At 31.0% G+C, this 19,031-nt stretch overlaps 1 protein-coding gene across 1 annotated transcript; it reads left to right on the top strand.

The window, feature by feature from the left end:
- The first annotated feature begins 6,686 nt into the window (after positions 1 to 6,686).
- LOC113383695 lies at positions 6,687 to 18,813 on the top strand. Its single transcript, XM_026621945.1, has 3 exons — positions 6,687 to 7,989; positions 8,194 to 8,819; positions 18,655 to 18,813. Exons 1-3 carry the CDS (start codon positions 6,687 to 6,689, stop codon positions 18,811 to 18,813), a joined length of 2,088 nt encoding a protein of 695 aa, XP_026477730.1.
- Positions 18,814 to 19,031: the final 218 nt, after the last annotated feature.

Raw genomic sequence — 19,031 nt, 5'->3', positions numbered from 1 at the left:
TTATAAGAGAAAAATGTTTAATAATGTTTTTCAAAAAAGCTAATACTTTTCAAGTTACTGGCTACTGAAAATTTGTTTCTTTTTGGCGTTTTTCATCATTTTTTGCTAATATCTTAAAAAATATACATTTTAACGAAAATCATGTGATGAACAAAATTATATCAATTAAAATCTTAATAAATCGCTATTTTATAGTGTTTTAGGAACATTAGCTAGATATGAAAATGGGTTTTTATAGTGCTCAAAATAAGCTTTAAAATAAGTACTTCTGCATGTAAAATGAGTAAACTATCACGCAAATAAAAGACGCATATAATGTTTTTTTATTTAGATCTAATGGTTTTTCTGTGCCATTTCCACCAAATTTAAAAATAATCGTATTCCATCTAGAATTAACTTGGTTTAAGAGATCTTGATAGATTCTAGAAAATACCACAACTTTAGTACAAACGATTTTCAAAAAAAAAACCTTAAAAAAAACATTCAATTTCTCATTATAATATCTCTGAAAGAATACGTATAAAAGTATATATATATGAAAATTCGAAGTATTTTTCTGACTAATTATTGTTGTATATTATTTTTTCATTACACAAATATTGATAGAGGTATTAATTAAGGAGTGCGCGGCTCTCCAACCCGAGGTCTTTCGAGCCCTTTAACCCTTCGCCGTTTCACAATGAAAGAAGTTACGGTAAAATTTATGATAGACAAAGTTGTAGCTCATTTAATCACTTTTAAAATGTATTACAAGTGTATTACAAGTTCTGATAAAATCAGAATTAAAAGAGAAATAATCCAATTAATGCGGTGGATGATGACGGAGTGCAAATTGTTTTCACTTCTGAATTTAAGATAAAGATTAGCCTATTTCCAAAATATCAAGTAAATTGGAGCACAGTAAAAAAATTCACAGAGCAATAATTTTGTTGATTGTAAGTTGAATAGAGCACATGTGAAAAGGATTTGACAAATTCATTCACTTCAAATATGAACATAAATAATAATGTATATTGAATTATTAGTGAGAAAAATGTAATTTAGATATTAAAATTACAAAAAGCCAGTTAAAATATGGTACGAAATTATAAAAATTATAGGCAACATTATTGAAGCAATTATTTTGGGCAGAAAAATAAAAGGTGATATTGCACCTTTGCCGCGAATGCTATATATTAATTCTTTCTGAATTTGTTGTACTTTTTAAAAGATTTTAATTTTCAACACGTGTATCTTATGCTATGACCATAAATCACAAAGGCTGACGATCATTTTTAGTGTGATAAATTTGGAAAATCAATGTTTTAGTCGTGAATAAACAAAAAATCATTCATTTATACTTCCACATCTACAGGTATGACTAAAAATACTATATAACCCTTGAATGCAATAAAATAAATTGAGCTATTGGAAATAAATTTGTTCTATAAATCGCAGTGTATAATTTTTAATATACAATTATATTGAACATTTTTTAATATTTGTTAAATGAATAATCAAAGTGTTAACTGTGAGAATTGAGAACAATCATTTTATTTGAAACAATTCTACATTCAACGTCACTCATATATTAGTAATTCAAAAAACAGTAATTATTATTTTTAACTAAGCAGTAAATATTAGTATAAAATATTAAAAAATTGTAGACGTGGGTACAGAACAACGTCTGTCGGGTCAGCTAGTATATATATATATATATATATATATATATTTGTAATATTTTTGCAGCCCAACCGTCCATATATATATATATATATATATATATATATATATATATATATATATATATACGAGGTCTGTTCAAAAAGTACCCGGAATTTTCGTTTTTTCAAAAAAATATTTATTTATTCGTCTACATTAATGTGGTCCCCTTCAAAGTAGTCCCCCCCAGATATAATACACTTATGCCAGCGTTTTTTCCAATTTTCGAAGCACCCTTGATATTCACTTTTTGATATGTCCTTGAGCACTCTCAGCGATTTTCTTCAATCGAGGAAAACCGCCGTCCTTTCATGGGTCTCTTCAACTTTGGGAATAGGAAAAAGTCACACGGAGCCATATCTGGTGAATTTTTGCACTTTGCAACACTTTATTTCATTTTTTACGCAAAATTTAATACAAATTCTTTGACTTTTCAATTCTTCCATTGTAAAAATCGCCGAGCTCAGAAAAACACGTCGAACCTTAGCGACTACCACAGACAAAGTAAACAGTGAATATAGCTGAAAATTTCATCATACTTTAGGGGCATGTATACCAACACAATAAAAAAAAATTTTGACAATCAGACACTCCAGACCCGCGAAATTTAATTATTAGTAATTCCGGGTACTTTTTGAACACACCTCGTATATATATATATATATATATATATATATATATATATATATATATATATATATATATATATATTATTGTGGTTAACTGTTCATATAAACCGTAACCATAAATAACATTACTGGAAGAACAGTTTCAAAAATACCGCAATTTCCCTAAGTTTTCAAGAGTTAAGTCTGCAGGAGTATACAGGGTCAAATTTGGAAATTTGGCGCCCTGGGGCACTAGCAAAAATACCGCCACATTCCTGGAATTTTGCTTAAATAGTTTATGTCTTATTTTTATAAAATTTACACACATACATCATTTTTTCTAAGGTATGCCAAAATGTTTAAAAACCTCTGAAACGTAAAATTATACAAAAATTTTACTCGATCCTGGGACCGTCCTTGTTTAACGTCTACATTCACGACATACCCACTGACGCCGACACAACGTTACTGACGTTTGCTGACGACACTGCCATATACAAATCATCACGATCACCGACGCTACTGACTACAAAGATACAGACACACATAGACAAGCTGAGTGAATATACTGACCAATGGCAGATCAGAATCAATCCGCAAAAGACGGAGGCAATTTTATTTACAAAGAGCCAAAATGCCACGACTAGACTGACTGACTTGGACAAAATTAAAGTATTGGACTGTGAAGTTGAGTGGTCGAAGGATGTCAAATATCTTGGTGTGACCCTGGACCATAGACTCAGCTTCACAAAACATATTAATACAAAAATTGAACAGGCTTACGGGATGTTAAATCTACTGAGACCTCTCTTGAACCAGAACAGCCCGCTAAGCGTGAAGAACAACGGACACTTTACTTGACACTAATAAGACCGATACTGACATACGCCGCTCTAGCATGGAACGCGACGACTAAGACCAACTTACAGAAACTACAGACATTACAAAATAAGACACTACGACTAGTACTTAACAAAATAAGGGACCCACTGACTAGACATTATTACTCTTCAAAATATATACACAAACAGACTGACGTACCGACAATACTCGACTATATAAAAAAGCTCACCGGAAATTTTTATCTAAAATGTGGGGATCATCCTAATATTAACATCGTGGGCCTCGGCCAATACACAAGAGACGATATTTGGTATGGCAATCACGCCATGCCAAAATATATACTCATCGACCCATAGCGGTAAACGAAAATTGGCTCGTCACAAATTTTCTCCCTTAGAGTGAATAAATTTTTATTATGTTTTTCTTTTTTTGTATTATTACGTGTTATTATAAATAGTGCTATGTGATTTTTTTTGTGGATAAATTTTCTTTCCTCTTTTTTCGTCACACAAATATGAATTTATTTATATATTATGTATTAATTATTGTTTGCAAAACCAAATCCAATGAAGGATACAATACCTACGGGTAAAAAACCCATGTTATAAACAATGTACATACTTTTATATACTGAAATATTTAGTCTTTGAATTGAAATACAAAAATTCCATTTTAGATTTTTTTGCGATTACTATAACTTGCCCTACGGGAAGTTATAAACTATTTAATTGCAGAAAAGTTATTACGTATTATAACTAGTGGTGCATGACATCGTGCCTTAAGGCAAATTGCTAGATATTTTCCTACCAAAAATTACAAAACGTTTTAAAATTTCTTGAAAACTGAAAAAATAGATTTTATCGAATTTTGAAAATTTTGACTTCTTTCAAAAAATGTTTTTTTTATACATTTTAATTTTTGCCAAATGGATTTCTGTTTTTTTATTAGATTACCGAAATTGATGGACCTGGTTTCCCAAAAATTTAATTACTTTTTTTGTTCAAATCGGACACTCCGTTTTCTCAAATAACTATTTTTGATACTTTTTGTCCCGTATCTTCGAAACGATTGAACCTGCCTTTGCCAAATACTAATCAGCACATTTTCCCATTGAAACAAACAAAATGTTTTTTGGATTGTTCATATCGGTCAAACTGTGCTCCCGGAATTTGTTGACAAAAATTATATCCGAAGACACACACACCCATTTCTTGTAAGGTATGCTCAAATGATCAAAAGGTTTTGAAACGATTTAAAGATAAGCAAATGTTTCATTTTTAATTTTTTGCGATTACTATAAGTTTTCATATGGAAATTTAATAAAATAACAAAATATTCATATTTTTTCTAACAATAAGAATTATAAATTTTTCACTAAGGACTTTCTTCACAGACACATTTGAAAAACTTTCTGAATAGCGAATTGGTTAATTAAATCTCTACAATCTAAACATCTGTTTCTCTGTTAGACAAAATGCCAAATTTGATAATTTTGTTTAGAGCTGTTATCAAACATCTGTAGAAAATAAGTTTCCATATTCAGTTCAGTCGGTAGTTGACTTCGAAAGGTGCAACATCGAATACAATAGTGAGGAATAGCGTTTGTTTATGGAGTACGAGGACGGGCAGGCACCGGGTCGCCCGCCCGATAACAGTGTACCGTCTTGCGCCGAAATAGGTGTAACAGTAGCTGAGGCTATGAGAACTAATTATTCTGATAATGAGAGTATTGAAGAATTTTATGAATTGTCAAAAGAAAACTATGTGTTAATTAGTGAAGGTGATTGTGAAAACAAAAAAGTGAATAATGTTAAATCTAAGGGTAAAAAAGTAAGCAGTGGAATATCAAGAATTAAATCTGGAAAGAATTTAAAAATGGAATCTAATATGCGTCAAGAATATGCGTCAAGAATGACGGCGTTGGTGATCGTAGAATAACTAGAAGAAGTAAAGAGGTGACTATGGAAAAGTTAAATACGATGGAAACGAGTGGGGAAATAAATACTAAATGCAACGAACAAAGTGATATAACAATACATAATGACGAAACAAAATTAATTGAAAATAACGCAAGTTGCAGTGCTAAAAATGATGAGGTCATAACAAGGGAAAATTATGTGGACGATGCTACGGATTCGATGGACACAACAGCGGTTAACGAATCTACCAATCAGAAAAAGGTCGACATGCAACTGCGATATGAAAGTTGCGACACAGGGCCGTACTATATCTATATCGAATCAAGAAATAAAAACATCGGTTGGAATTGGAAAAATGATTCATAAGTCTTTTCCAAATCTGAAATCGGATCTGTTAGACATATTAGTGCTCGGAAATAATAAAGTAAAAATGGTTTTGTAACGGTAATGTGGCAAATAGGTTGCTCGATGGGGAATTTTTCAATAAAAACAACTTAATAGCATGTATACCAAACTATTTATTAATCAGAAAAGGAATTATTTTTGATGTAGATATCGAACTCACAGAGGACGATATTAAAAGTGAAATCGTATCGGATAGTACAATAATAGATGTGAAATGTTTTACACCAAAAAATATTAATACACGTAGATTTAAATCGCAATGCGTTATAATTACTTTCAGAGGATCCAGAATTCCAGATAAGGTAGCGATACACTCAGTCAAATGTCCAGTTAGGCCGTATGTAAAAAAGGTTATGCAATGCCTAAAATGCTTTCGTTTCGGCCATATTCGCGCCCAATGCCGTGGGGAGGAAAGGTGCTCAAAATGTGCAGGTCCACACAATACTAATTCGTGCACAAATAATTCTGATTTTATATGCTGTCTTTGTAGGAATAATCATATGGCGACTAGTAAGGATTGCCCAGTTTTCAAAAAACATAGTAATATTCAGGAATTAATGGCATTGCAAAATTTTTCTTTTTACGAAGCAAAATCGATTATAGAAAATGATAGATATGCTAGAAAAACTAAAACAAATATGAACATATTAAGTAAGGAAAAAGAATTGCCAGCTGTAAATAAAGCAAAGAAAGACTCGAATTTACCTTCTGTTAATAATAGATTTATAGTACTATCAGATTTAGAAGAAGAGGATATTCACTATGAAAATGATAGCAAAAACCTTTTCAAGAAACCCAGAAGATCTTACATGCCAGCTGCAATTAATAAGAAGAAAAAAGAGGAAAGTACCATGTATAAATTTGATCAAATACCTAGTCATAATGGGACTCAGAATCAAAATTTAATTAATAAAAGGAAAAGATTGAAAAATAAATCTGAATCGGAGTCCGATAATGACGATCATTATGGTAATAAAGGCGAGCACTCAGAACCAAAAGAGTTTTTGAATATTTTTATTAGTCAATCAAGAAACATATACAATCGGTGCGAACCACATTTCGACAAACTGTTGACTGAATTATTACGTAAATTGATAAGTATTAAAAGTATGGGAGCTAGTGATAAAATAATATAATTGTGATAGAAAAAAAAAGAATCTATTTACTTATTTATATATATAGTTACTTATTTTTTATTAAGAATATAACTATGGACTTTACAATTTTACAATGGAATGCGAGATCGTTCACTGCGAACAAAAGTTATATTGAACATACCGTATCTGAAATGGATATTTCTGTACTAGCGATATCAGAAACGTGGTTTCACAATTATAAACATTATACACTCAAGGGATATAGCACGGTAAGGCAAGACAGAAATGATGGCAAAGGAGGTGCGGCTTTATTTATTAAGCGTTCCGTGCCGTATAATACCATCCAAATCAAACTAGGAACCATTGACCCAAACAAATGTCAAATTTGTGGGCTAAGTGTACGATTAAATAACTTGAATTTAAATATAGTTTCCATCTATGTGATTCCTAAATATTACATCAATATTCACCAGTGGAATGAATTATTAACTCATCTACCCAAACCAGTTATAATATGCGGGGATTTTAATTCGCATCACATGTCTTGGGGTTGCAACTTCATCGACAAGTATGGTACTAACCTGATAGATGCTATCGATATCAATAACTTAGTTATTTTAAATAATGGTAATCCAACCTTGAGATTCAAAAATAACTTAACAGCAGTTGACATATCAGTTTGCTCCCCGGAGTTAGCTCATAGAATAGATTGGGAGGTGTCCGATGACACGCTTGGATCGGACCATTATGCAATAATTTTAAGACTGAAGAACTGTGTTGTTCCATATAGATCGGTATCAGGATGGAATTGTAAAAAAGCTGATTGGCGCAAATATGAAATGTCTATGGAACAGGATATGTTAGGATTTGAATCGATTAATGACAAATCTGATTATGCTAGATTTATAAATATCATTAACAATGCCGCTGACAAAAGTATTCCAAAAAAACAAAACATTTCTAAAGGTGCAAGAATAAAACCAGTCTGGTGGGATGAGGAATGTGATCAGTTGGTAAAAGACCGGAGGCACGCCGAAAAAACATATCGGAAAAGTTCAACATATATAAATTTTGTTATATGCCAGAACTTGAATTTGACTGTTAGAAAAATCTTTAAGAAGAAAAAAAAGGACAGTTGGGTCTCTTATGTCTCCAGCATAAATCCAAGTACTTCCAGTAAAGAAGTATTTGGGATGATTAAAAGGTTTAAAAATATGGCGGAGTCAACCACACACGAAAATATACTACCGAAAGTCGCTGAGAAAATCATTGAATTCTATTCGCCAGCAGGAGCTAAATATGATATTGATAACAGGAGTCATCATTCAACCCAGCGCAACTGTGAAATCTTATTACAGCCGTTTTCTCTATGGGAACTCAATACGATTCTCAGGAATAATAGTGATACAGCACCTGGTAGAGATCAAATTCACTACTCAATGATAAAAAAACTTCCCTTTTTTGGAAAAGTTAATTTTATCAATTTAATCAATAAATTCTGGTTGGAGCCGGAGCTAATCCCAGATTGGAACGAATATATAATGATATTTATTAAAAAACCGCAAAAAAATCCGAATGAAATAGGATCATATAGACCTATATCTTAGGCTTCATGTGTAGCCAAATTTAAGGATCGATTAATTAAAAGAAGGTTGGAATGGTGGGTAAAGAAAAATGATCTACTTCCTAAAAGCCAGTTCGGATTTAGGAGAGGAATGGGTGTAAATGACAACTTGGCCATCTTCATAACAGATTTATGGTTATCAATAAATAGAAATAATTATATGGTATGTCTCTTCAGCGACATCAAAAGAGCCTACGATAATGTAGTCCCAGGTATATTATATGACACCTTATACAAAATTGGATTACCGAAGAAATTTGTTAGAGCGATAACATCCACAGTGTTTGAAAGAGATGTATACTACAAAATAAATAATCGAATGATCGGTCCACGAAAAATGTATAAAGGTCTTCCCCAAGGGGGCATATTAAGCCCGATTTTATATGCATTATATGTGCGGGATATTGAACATATTTGGGAACAAGGAACAAAAATTCTTCAATATGCTGACGATGTTTTAATATATATTGAAAAGACCAGCCTGCAGGATGCAATAGACACTATGTCTCGAAACATTGAAAACTTTGACAAATGGCTGGTATCAAAAGGCCTAGAGTTGTCGAGTGAAAAGAGCTCAATAGGCATTATAACCAGACACAGGGACATGGATTTTCCGACAAGAGTCAGCAGCAATAGGCATACAATTAAAGTTCAAAAAACTAATAAATTTCTCGGAATAATATTTGACCAAAAATTAGGTTTTAAATCTCATATAGAGCATATAGAAAAAAGAGTAGAAAAAAATATAAACATCTTACGAATGCTTAATGGTACGTGGTGGGGTTCCCATCCCATAACGGCACTGAAACTTTACAAAGCATTAATCAGGCCTATATTTGACTACGGTTACTTAGTATGGAATAACAGTAAGAGTTGCAAGAAATTGGATAAATTACAATACAGGTGCCTGAGAATATGTATGGGTGCTATGCTATCAACCCCAACAAATGCGTTACTAGTAGAAAGTGAAGAAATGCCGTTAGAGCTACGTAGACAATTCTTGTGCGACAAATTTGTATTAAAAAATCTTTCAATAGAAAATTCGCGCTTCATCGAAAATGTATGTGAGGTAGCAGTAGACGGGATGTGCTGTGTATTGCAGTACGAATAATGCTGAATTCGGATTCAAATTACAAAACTTTGTGTCAGCGTATGGGGCTGAATTGATTGCAATTAAAAAGGCACTAGAAGTAATAATAAATTATCAGTTTGCGAAAACAATCATTTACACAGACAATCAAAGTTGCATAAACTAAAAAACTTAACGAAATCCACAACTTTGCAAGGGGTAATTTACTATGAAATTTTGAAGTACATCCAGCAAATTCTGTATATAGGAGGTGATGTAAAAATTATATGGGTTAGAGCGCATTCCGGCATCGCAGGAAACGAAATCGCGGATAGAATAGCGAAACAGGCAGCTGATAATGGTGAGGTTATTAATGAGGCCACGTTAATTGATTATATAAATGCATCTAAAAACAATTGTATGCAGCTGTGGCAAAATGAATGGGACAATACATCCTCAACCATAGGTAACTACTACAAAAATATTAAGCCGTCTGTGAGCAATAAAATATGGCAACGGCTATATAAGGTTGAAAGAAGACATGTTCTAGTGGCATTAACCAGGCTAAGGTTTAATCATGGTAACTTTCCTGCCCACATGTATCGATTAAAGTTGGCACCATCAAATATATGTGTTTGTGGAGAAGCAGTTGGGACTTCGCAACACCTTATTCTTGAATGCATCATATACTACAATCAAAATGTAAATTTAATTAATGAGATCTTTAGAAACAAAAATATAAGGAAACCATTTAATCTAGTGACATTATTATCTAATATAGAAATATATAAGTTTTTAATTAATTTTATATCGGAGTGTAAAATTAAGTTATAGAATTATGTGTAGACAAGCTTATAAGTAAACATTTTATATTATTTAGAGTAGTAATAATTTATATTAGACTGTAAGTGGCTAGATGTAATTTAGAAGCCAATAAAAATAAATAAAAGAAAAAAGTTTCCATATTAAAAGTATTTTACTATATTTGTTGAAAGTATTGCTCTGTGTGATCACATTTATTATTTATAAAATATACATTATATTTGATTATTGCAAATATAAAGTATTGTAATTTATGTTTGTTGTTTGTGTGTGACAGAAGAAATTTATCCGATTTCTGAAGCTTGCACTTTTATCCTTGTGCATTGCTGCCAACATGATGAGCCAAAGATAATAGTAATAAGTTGAGGAGCGATGTCGGTTGCCAGGTCGCTACAGATCACTCCCTCCGGTAAAAGGTTTTTCTTGAACCTTGGGCTGCCATTTTGAATTTTCTTCTAAATTTTTTTATTAACTTTCCGAAAGACAAGTTATAGTAATCGCAAAAATATCGAAAATATTTTTTTTTACATATCTTCACGTTTTGAAGGTCTGAACATTTTGGCATACCTTAGAAAAAATGAATGCATGTATATATTTATGTGTGTATTTATTTAATACAAAAATTTTGTCCACGATTTCGGGCACACAAATCAACCGATTTAAATGATTCAAAAAACATTCGATTCCTACAGATGAGAAGACGTGCGGATTAGTTTTTGGTAGAAACAGACATAGCCGTTTTGAAGATACGAGGCAAAATTGCCAAAAAGTCAATTTTTGAGAGAACGAAGTACCCGATTGTAATGATTCAAACAACATGTTACTTGTATTGACTAAATGAAATTTTTTTGGAGAGGCAGGTCTAGCAGTTTAGGAGATACAGAAACAAAAGTAAAAAAAATGCTATTTAGCAGTCAAAAATGATCGTTAGACATATGTACATCAAATTATCAGATATTTGATATAATGTTTAAACATGAGTTAGTACTTTGTTACAATTTTGCTGGGTTCTGTGCGAAGCTTATTAATTTTTACTTATACGGTTCAAGCAAATTTCAAAATTTTCAGAAATATACAAAGTTGTATACTTCAAATATAAGGGGGTATTCTGGTGTAGAAATTCAAAAAAATCGATTTTTTTATTTTATATTTTCAAAGTTTAACTATCTAAGAATATAGGTTCGAGAAGGTTTTTGAAAATTTGAATTATTTTCGGAGATATAGGTATTCTACTGACTCGGTCTCCAAACTGGTTTTGCAGGGTCTACTCGGACAAAAGGCACTGGAAAGTCATTAGACCAGTTTAAGACAGTTTATCCACAGATGAATTATTAATGAATGATCGACAGATGTATGGGTTCAGAAACTCAGAATAATAAGGAATCTCTAAACTCGATGATTTGGATTTTCGCGCCAAAACATATTCATTCCCGATCTCGGGTAATTGAAAAGCAACATTTATTGCTGTTTGCATATTCAATGAAGGTTTCTTACCGATTTTAAAAATGATGATTCTTGTGGTAATGCAAATTGGGCCAGAAATTCATTCATTTGCTGTAAGACGAAACAATGCTCGGATTGAACGATTTGGAATACGTACATTCAACACAACGAAGGTGACTAGAACTGCTCGATTTGAAGAGAGAAATGCAAAAAATAGTTTGAAGTAAAAGAAGGTCCAATGCATAAAGTAGGATGGTACTCATTTGGCGCAAATCGACTCATTTTCCAGAAGAGTGAGTGATTAATTGAACTCGTGTGACTTGAAAATTAATGAACATCAGTTTCACTTTCATCTCAATTTTGGCGTGATTTTTTTGTCGGGATCACCACTTATACAAAATAGGGTGATATATTGAAAATATTTTATTGTGTGATAGTTTTTATTATTCATAAAAGGTATATGATATTTGAATATTGAAAATGAAATGGAAAAATATTATAATTTATGATGTTGTCGGTTCGGCAGCAAACACAAGAGAATCCTGAAGAGATCCGAATTCTGCAGCTTGCACTTTAGTCCTCGCACAGTTCAACATGATGAGCCAAAGATAATGTATAACTGTCTTTAATGTTGAGGTGCGATGTGAGTTGCCAGGTCGCTATATCTTACTCGACAACCCAGCGCTCATAATGTTTTCAAATTATTAGCGGAAAATTTAAAACCAAAAATAATAAAATTTAATAATTATTTATTTGAAAGTTGATATTTTGAGTTTATAGTAACACTTGCGGCCCGTTTAATAACATTTTTGTGTATAAAGAAAACTACAAACAAAACTACTTACTACTTACTACAATTTGATCATAATTAAATAATATTCACGTAAAACATCCTATTGAACTAAATTGAACATCATCTGTCAAAAATGTTTGACGTTTGACGTATTAGCCACCGTTCATTGTTTTATTCAAATTACGCTTCTACAAAAATTTTCAATATGAAAATGTAAAGTATCTACGCGATTTTGAAATAATATCTCACCTTTCCGACAACCTACTGATTAGCAAGAATTTTTCAAGACTAAAGCCAGGTGCATACGACGCCATTCCTTGTAACAGGATTTCTGTCCTAACAGGATTTCTAGCGAGCAAGAATTTTGCGCCAGATTTTCACTTATTTTATAATTAATTAAGTAATTTCGTGCATTTTAAAATAGATTATTATAATTATATACTGTGATTTTTTTCAATTCATATTTTATAGGTCTAAAATACACCAATGCTTATAAGTGTACACACAGAGAATTGTTAAAATTGTAAACAAAAACATATATGTAGCGCATCTAATTAGGATTAAGTGAAATAATGATAATTAAAAAATAATAAAATGCTTCAGTTTAATATAACAAGTATTAATGTTGAAAATCAGTACTTTTATCAGATAATTAATACTGATATATAAATATTAAAAAGGTTCGCATTTTTTTCTTCAATTTTGAGTACTTTTGCAAATTTCGAAATTTTTGAAATAAAACGATTTGATTTTTAACTTCCCGTAGGGTAAGTTATTGCAATCGTCTAAAAATCAAAATTAAAAATTTTTGCATATCTCGACGTTTTGAAGGTTTCTGAACATTTCGGCATACCTCAGAAAAAATGGATGTGTGTGTGCATGTGTGTGTTTGGTGTCCGCATTCTTTCGTTCACGTTTTCGGGCGCACGGATCAACCGATTTGAATGGTTAAAAAACATCGATTCCTATTGATAGGGGGATATGCTGATTAGTTCTTGACAAAGGCAGGTCCAGCAGTTACGGAATAAAGAGCAAAGAGTGCAGAAAATAGAAATCGAGTTTTTGAGAGAACGGAGTATCGGATTTGAATGTTCTAAAAAACATTCAATTTGTAATCTTTGGGAGAAGTGGTCATTAGTTTTTGGCAAAAGCAGGCCCAGCCATTTCGAAGATCCAGAGCTAAATGTGCAAAAAATGGCAGTTTTTGAGAGAACTAAGCGTCCGATTTTAATGGTTCAAAGAATTTTCTGCTCGTTTTAACAAAATAATTGATTTTGAAAAAAAAATTGTTTCAAAATAATTTTTTTGTCAAAAAAATTTTTTTCAAAAAAAATTGTTTTTTGTATATTGAAAATATTTATGATTTTATTTTTATTCTGACTTAAGTTCAAATATACTTTGAACAAATAATTTTAACTTTGCAATTCAGTTAATATAATTTTTATAAATACTAGACAATGTTACAATATTTATTTGCCACTTAATTAGTATCACATCTCGCTATATTCACAATATTCACTGAATATATTAAGATCAATAATGTAATATAAAATACCCAAGGGTAGAAAAATATGTGTAAATAACAATGCATATGTATGATCAGCTATTGTAATAAATACTTTTTGTCTGTCTGTCTATCAATATTTATAAGAATTTATTTGAAAACATTCAATATTTCTCGAACCTTTCGTTACGGTACGGGAAGTTCCAGCAATTTGCCTTAAGGCACGATGCCATACACCCAACTAGTTTTTTTTAAATTTTTGGAAATTTTGAAATTATTTGATAATTCAGATAAAATTACGAAAATTTGAAAAAAAATGCATATTTGAATTTTTTCGGAAATTTGAATATTTTAAAATTACTGAACTGCGTTTCCTAAACTAATCATTTATACACGCCGCTATATATACACAATAGCTATTTACAAAATAAAAAAAGAGTGCGCGTAAGGATCACACGCGATTGAAGTAAAACTTTTAATATTGTATGAGTAGGCAATTAAGATAAAAATAAAAAAAACATCATATTTGAATTTTAAAAATCATCTATTAATAATCACATAACATCAATAATAATAAGATCTCCTGAGAATCGGCACAGCTGTCCTACTGATATTAAGAGTTTGAATATGATGTGCAGCTTTCTTCCTAATTTTGTTACCTATCTTACCAGGAAATTCAAACCATAAACGTAGAAGTTCATCATTATCGCCACGTTCTATGTACACTAATTTTCCTACACAACCATTAGCTAAGCCATCACTTACATCAATATTAGTTGTTATTATGTAAAATTTATTCAGAACTAAAAATATTTCATTCGGCAAACCCCCGGTATCAATAACCGATTTTTGTGAAACTGCTGACGAATGTATGATTGTTGATCTGTCGCATGGCAACCTACATAAATATCCGTGGCAGTAGATATTATTTTGTCTTCAACGAGATTCAGTATAAATTTATTATATTCCATGACACATTTATTCTCTAAGAAAAGTCTTATTCCATGAGGACATAATACAGTAACCTCTTCTTTTGTAAAAAAACGTGATTCAATTAATGCAAGTTCATATAGGGTTTAGCGCGACATCAGCGCCTACCTGCGTCGTAGTGTTCAACTTCACGTTGGCGTTTTCGTTGCATTTGTACGGATTTACACCCGTGTCGCGCCTAGAGAAATTTTTACACCCATATCGCGCCTAAAGAAGTTTTACTTCAATAAAAACTAAACGCTTCCAAATTCGAAGTACATGAATCAAGTACGCATTGATATTTACGTGACAAAATACAGCTTTTCTATTGGACACTGAAGGTATCGGCCACGAGATCGTTCATCTATCGCCGAATAGGACATGCTCTATTCGTAAAATACGGCAGGAATTTGCGAGGACAGAAGTTGTTATGAAATCAAATTCCGACGTTGCTACGGCAACGATTTTACACAGCAATTATGATGAATATACCGCCGTTGTGCATAGAGATCTAAAACGTGAAATCTGGCAGGCAAGATCGCAAATTATGTCGGCAAGATCGTAAATTATAATTTATCATGTCGTTGCTGGAGTAACAAACAAACAAAAACTGTCTGGCATGAAATCTGACGTCGTGTGCACCGGGCTTAATACGGGCGAAATCTGTATATATAATCTATATATATATACATATATATATATATATATATATATATATATATATATACATATATATATATACTAGCTGACCCGGCAAACATTGTTTTGCTATGTAACGTATATTCTAAAGAATTTCTAGAGAATCAAAAATATTAATATTATAAGTGTATAAAGATGAGTTGTTTTAATGCAATATAATACAATGATGTATTATAAAAATAATGGACCTCATTAGTTTGTCTATATTTTGTCAATACAATAAAACTGGAAGATTTATACACTTTCTATAATATAAGTATAATCCATCCAAGTCTTTTTTAGTCTTTCGACTTATTGATTACGTTTCAAGTTTTTCAGATTCTTTTTGGATTCTGGATTTTGTGTATAATCGTAAATAATACTACTGAGCTTATACACAATTTTCAAATTTTTGCGAGGAGAATTAGAAAATGAATTAAGTATTTCTTCTTTGAGCTGCTTTTTGAAAAGTTTTAAGTAGCGTTCGATGAATTAAAGTAAATTAAATAAAAAGTATGTATGTACAGCAGGGCGAGGCACAAAGGTCCAATTTGACTTGGAGCAAATATAAACTATATTGTGAGAACCATAACAATTATATCACAACAAATAACACATATCAAAAGAACAATTATCTGACTACGTTCAGTAAACTGCATTCTACTTCATCATTGTAGAAATGTGCTTTTTTGATGTCTTTCAAAAGTTTGTTATCTAGACCTTTTGACCCTATAGGCGGGGTAACTTGAAACGGGCAGGTAGCAAAAAAATTCAAAGCCTTATTATAATTTTAAAGGTATTTTACAAAATAATTACATTTTTAACTAATGCTAAAAAACTACCAACGGAAGAAAATACTTTTGTTATGGATTTTCAAAGAGAACCGTTTATCTCAAGTTTATAGCTGGTTATACATATTTTTTCCTGTACTTTCAAATATTCTTGTTAAACAATGCTTGACTTTACTGATTTTTGACACATCGTTGTTGGACCTTTTTAACCCCGAACCTTCATATATTACTATCTTTGATAAATTCTGGAAAATTATAACTGGGAAAATGTTATTCGATAAAGTGTTCATTTGATCGATACCAAATTTAGGTTATGAATTTAAATAACAAATAAAAAATAATATAACCTAGAAAATGTTTTATAAATACCAATGAGTATATAATTATACAAATGAGATCTTTCAGAGCACCGTGTTTAAGAAAATATGCCAAAAAGTGCATTTTCATAGTAACATTTCAAAAAAGTTGATACTTTGAGTCTCTAGTAACACTTGCGGCCTGTTTACTAACGTTTTTGTATATAAATAAAACTAGAAACAAATCTACTTACTACAATTTAATCATAATTAAATAATATTTACGCAGAACATCCTATTAAAAGTAATTAAACATCATCTGTCAAAAACGTTTGACATTTTACTTATTAGCCACCGTCCATTGTTTTATTCAAGGTACGCTTCTATAAAAATGTTCAAATTAAAAATGTAAAGTTTCTGCGCAATTTTGAAATAATATCTCACCTTTTCGACTTCCTCTAGAGTGGCACGAATTTTTCAAAACTAAGACTGGCCAAATCGGTTTAGCAGTTTTACTTAGACATTTGAAAGAGAGATCGATTTTTATATATAAGATATATATATATATATATATATATATATATATATATATATAGCTGACCCGGTAATAATTGGTAAACGGTAAACGTTGTTTTGCTAAGTAAGGTATATTCTAAAAAATATCTAGAGAATCAAAAATATTAATACATTAAGTGTATAAGGGTATGTTGTTTGAATGCTATATACAATGAGGTATTATAAACTACATTAGTTTGTCTATATTTTGTCAATACAATTAAACTGGAAGTTTTATACACTTTCTATAGAAAACATGGTATAATCCAATCCAAGTCTTTTTTGGTCTTTCGACTTATTGATTACGTTTCAAGTTTTCAGATTCTTTTTGGATTCTGGATTTTGTATATTATTGTAAATAATACTACTATCTTATACAAAATTTTCAAATTTCTGCGAGGAGAGATAGAAAATGAATTAAATAGTTCTTCTTTGATTTGCTTTTTGAAAAGTTTCAAGTAACATTCGATGAATTAAAGTAAATTTAATAAAAGGTATATATGTAGAGCAGGGCGAGGCACAAAGGTTTAATGTCTTATTTTAATTTTAAAAGTATTTTACAAAATAATTACATTTTTAGCTAATGCTAAAAAACTACTAACCGAAAAAAATACTTTTATTATGAATTTTCAAAGATTACCATTTATCTTCCGATAGCAAAGTCATATGCATCAAGGTTATAGCTGGCTATACATCTTACTCCCTCTATTTTCAAATATTGTTATTAAACAATGCTTAACTTTGCTGGTTTCTGACACATCAGTGGTGAACCTGTTTAACCCCGGACCTTCACAAATTACTATCTATTTTTCGATAAATTCTAGGAAATTATAACTGGGAAAATGTTATTTGACAAAATGTTGATTTGATCGATTTCAAATTTAGGTTCTGCATTTAAATAACATAAATAAAAAATAATATAACCTAGAAAATGTTTTATAAATACCAATAAGAATAGAATTATACAAATGAGATCTTTCAGAGAACCGTATTTGAGAAAAATATGATTTGCAAAAAGAGTGCTACAACGCCAAAAAATTTATTTTCATATTAACATTTCAAAAAAGTTGATATTTTTAGTTTCTAGAAACACTTGCGGCCCGTTTAATAACGTTGTTGTGTATAGATAAAGCTATAAACAAAACTATTTACTATAATTCATAATTAAATAATATTCACGTAAAACATCCTATTAAACGTAATTGAACATCATCTGTCAAAAACGTTTGACGTTTGACGTATTAGCCACCGTCCATTGTTTTATTTAAATTACGCTTATACAAAAAATTTCAAGTTAAAAATGTAAAGTTTTTACGCGATTTTGAAATATCATGTCACCTTTCTGACAATCTCTGGAACGGCACGAATTTTTCAAGACTAAGATTGGCCAAATCGGTTCAGCCCTTTTTGAGATTCACTGGATCATTTGATCGAGATTTACTGGATCATTTGATCGAGAGCATACATTTTCATATATTTTTGGTTTAATAAAAGATTTATGTTTATTGTACATTGTATGTGCTTGCATTGCTTTTAGGCAGGATTAATCAAAACGGATGGACAATCGTTTATAATCGAGCCAGCACATGATTCAGTGAAACGGGAGAACAGTGATCGTGAAAAAAAACATATCATATATAGTGCAGAAAATAATGATAAAGATGCCGATTTGTGCAGAGTTATGAGTAAGTTATAATTTATATCAAGATTTTAAAATTAACTAGTGGTGTATGGCACCGTGCCTTAAAGCAAATTGCTGGAACTTCCCGTACCGTAACGAAATGTTCTAGGAATATTAAATGTTTTCAAAATAGATTATTATAAATACTTAACATTGTCGAATTTTTATAAGAATTATATAAACTGAATTGCAAAGTTAAGATTATTTGTTCAAAGTATATTAGAACTCTAGCC

The sequence above is a fragment of the Ctenocephalides felis genome, unplaced genomic scaffold (genome assembly GCF_003426905.1).
Source record: "Ctenocephalides felis isolate EL2017-DRISC unplaced genomic scaffold, ASM342690v1 CF-g0.4_SCAFFOLD_03570, whole genome shotgun sequence".
NCBI classification, from domain to species: domain Eukaryota; kingdom Metazoa; phylum Arthropoda; class Insecta; order Siphonaptera; family Pulicidae; genus Ctenocephalides; species Ctenocephalides felis.
Note: the sequence above shows the minus strand (reverse complement) of the source record. Positions and strands in the feature narration are given on the sequence as shown.